This window comes from Priapulus caudatus, unplaced genomic scaffold, assembly GCF_000485595.1.
Source record: "Priapulus caudatus unplaced genomic scaffold, Priapulus_caudatus-5.0.1 Scaffold3077, whole genome shotgun sequence".
NCBI lineage: Eukaryota > Metazoa > Priapulida > Priapulimorpha > Priapulimorphida > Priapulidae > Priapulus > Priapulus caudatus.
In genome coordinates, this window is record NW_014580138.1 from 3873 (window position 1) to 5219 (window position 1347).

At 51.5% G+C, this 1347-nt stretch overlaps 1 protein-coding gene across 1 annotated transcript in view; it reads left to right on the forward strand.

Annotated features, from left to right (window-relative positions):
- LOC106819268 (nephrocystin-3-like) overlaps positions 1-1347 on the forward strand; it is a 12744-nt gene that overhangs the window by 3557 nt on the left and 7840 nt on the right. The window contains exon 5 of the mRNA XM_014823913.1: positions 1081-1272. Coding sequence (XP_014679399.1) covers positions 1081-1272 — 192 coding nt within the window. The remainder of the gene's footprint in view (positions 1-1080; positions 1273-1347) is intronic.

The following is a 1347-nucleotide window of genomic DNA, read 5'->3' on the forward strand; positions in this document are numbered from 1 at the left end:
TCCCTCTGTGTCTCCCTCACTCTCTCCCTCCCTCCCTCTCTCCCTCCCTCTTCCCCTCTCTTCCTCCCTCCGTCCCCCTCTCCCTCCCTCTGTGTCTCCCTCACTCTCTCCCTCCCTCCCTCCTTCCCTCTCTCCATCACTCCCTCCCTCCCCTCTTCCTCTCACTCTCTCTCTCCCTTCCTCTTCCCGTCTCTCTCCCTCTCTCCCTCTCTCCCTCCCCCTCTCCCTCCCTCTGTGTCTCCCTCATACATACATAATACACACATGCATGTGTACAGGAGGGTGGAGGGATGAGATCTATTCAGAAAGTTAGGTGCTATCCCTCCTCCCCCCTCCCCCTCTCCCGTCCGTCTCCCTGCCTGCTTCCCTACCTCCCTCACACATACGTGTAACCAAGAGCTAATAATACCTAGAGTGTACAACGGAAAAACGGAAAAATAGTGCTATTTCACGACAACATTATTCTACTTTACCTGCGAGTCTAGAATAATTTCATAGTATTAAGCAGAATTCTTTGCTCTCTAAAACAAGACCAACCGCTTGTCAATAGGATACTCCTAGGTTGAGATATTGGCTCCTAAACCTCCCCTCCCACATGCCTCACGCCGCCTCGCATCCACTTTATTCAGCTACCTTGACGCCCCTAAACATTTTGGCTATCGGTTTCCGTCACCGCTTGGAGCGCTGATAATTGATGTCACATGCCCAAATTTGGTACTCTTACTACACCATATAGTAACTGAGCTGCGTTTTAAAGACTTAATTTAGAAAACATTGCCGGCTCCATCATGACGGGCATTAGCCGTGCTAGGAAAGATAATGGAAGATAAGGGCATAGGCGATGCCCCCCAAAGTCACCAATGATAACCGAAACGCCGTTCATTCATAAAGTCATCACGGAAATAACCGAACTTTCACGCAGCAACCTTAGGGGCGAGTAGGTTGCTGACTGATGTGGATGCGAGGCGGTGTGACATCAATTATCAGCGCTCCAAGCGGTGACGGAAACCGATAGCCAAAATGCTTAGGGGCGAGAAGCATTTATATTATTATTAATACTATTACTACTACTACTGCTGCTGCTACAGGTGCTACAGTACATCTATGTGTCGCGTAACGGCATGAGGGAGAGCGAGCTGATCGCGCTGCTACCTGGTGAGCTGACGTGGAACTACTGGGCGCCTCTCACCGAACGCTTTCACCAGCTCTCCGTATTATCTACCTCCATGAACGGTCTCCTCGAGTTTACACAGGAGGAGGTGAGAGAGGGAGGTGGGGGAGGAGGTGAGAGAGGGAGGAGGGGGAGGAGGTGAGAGAGGGAGGCGGGGGAGGAGGTGAGAGAGGGAG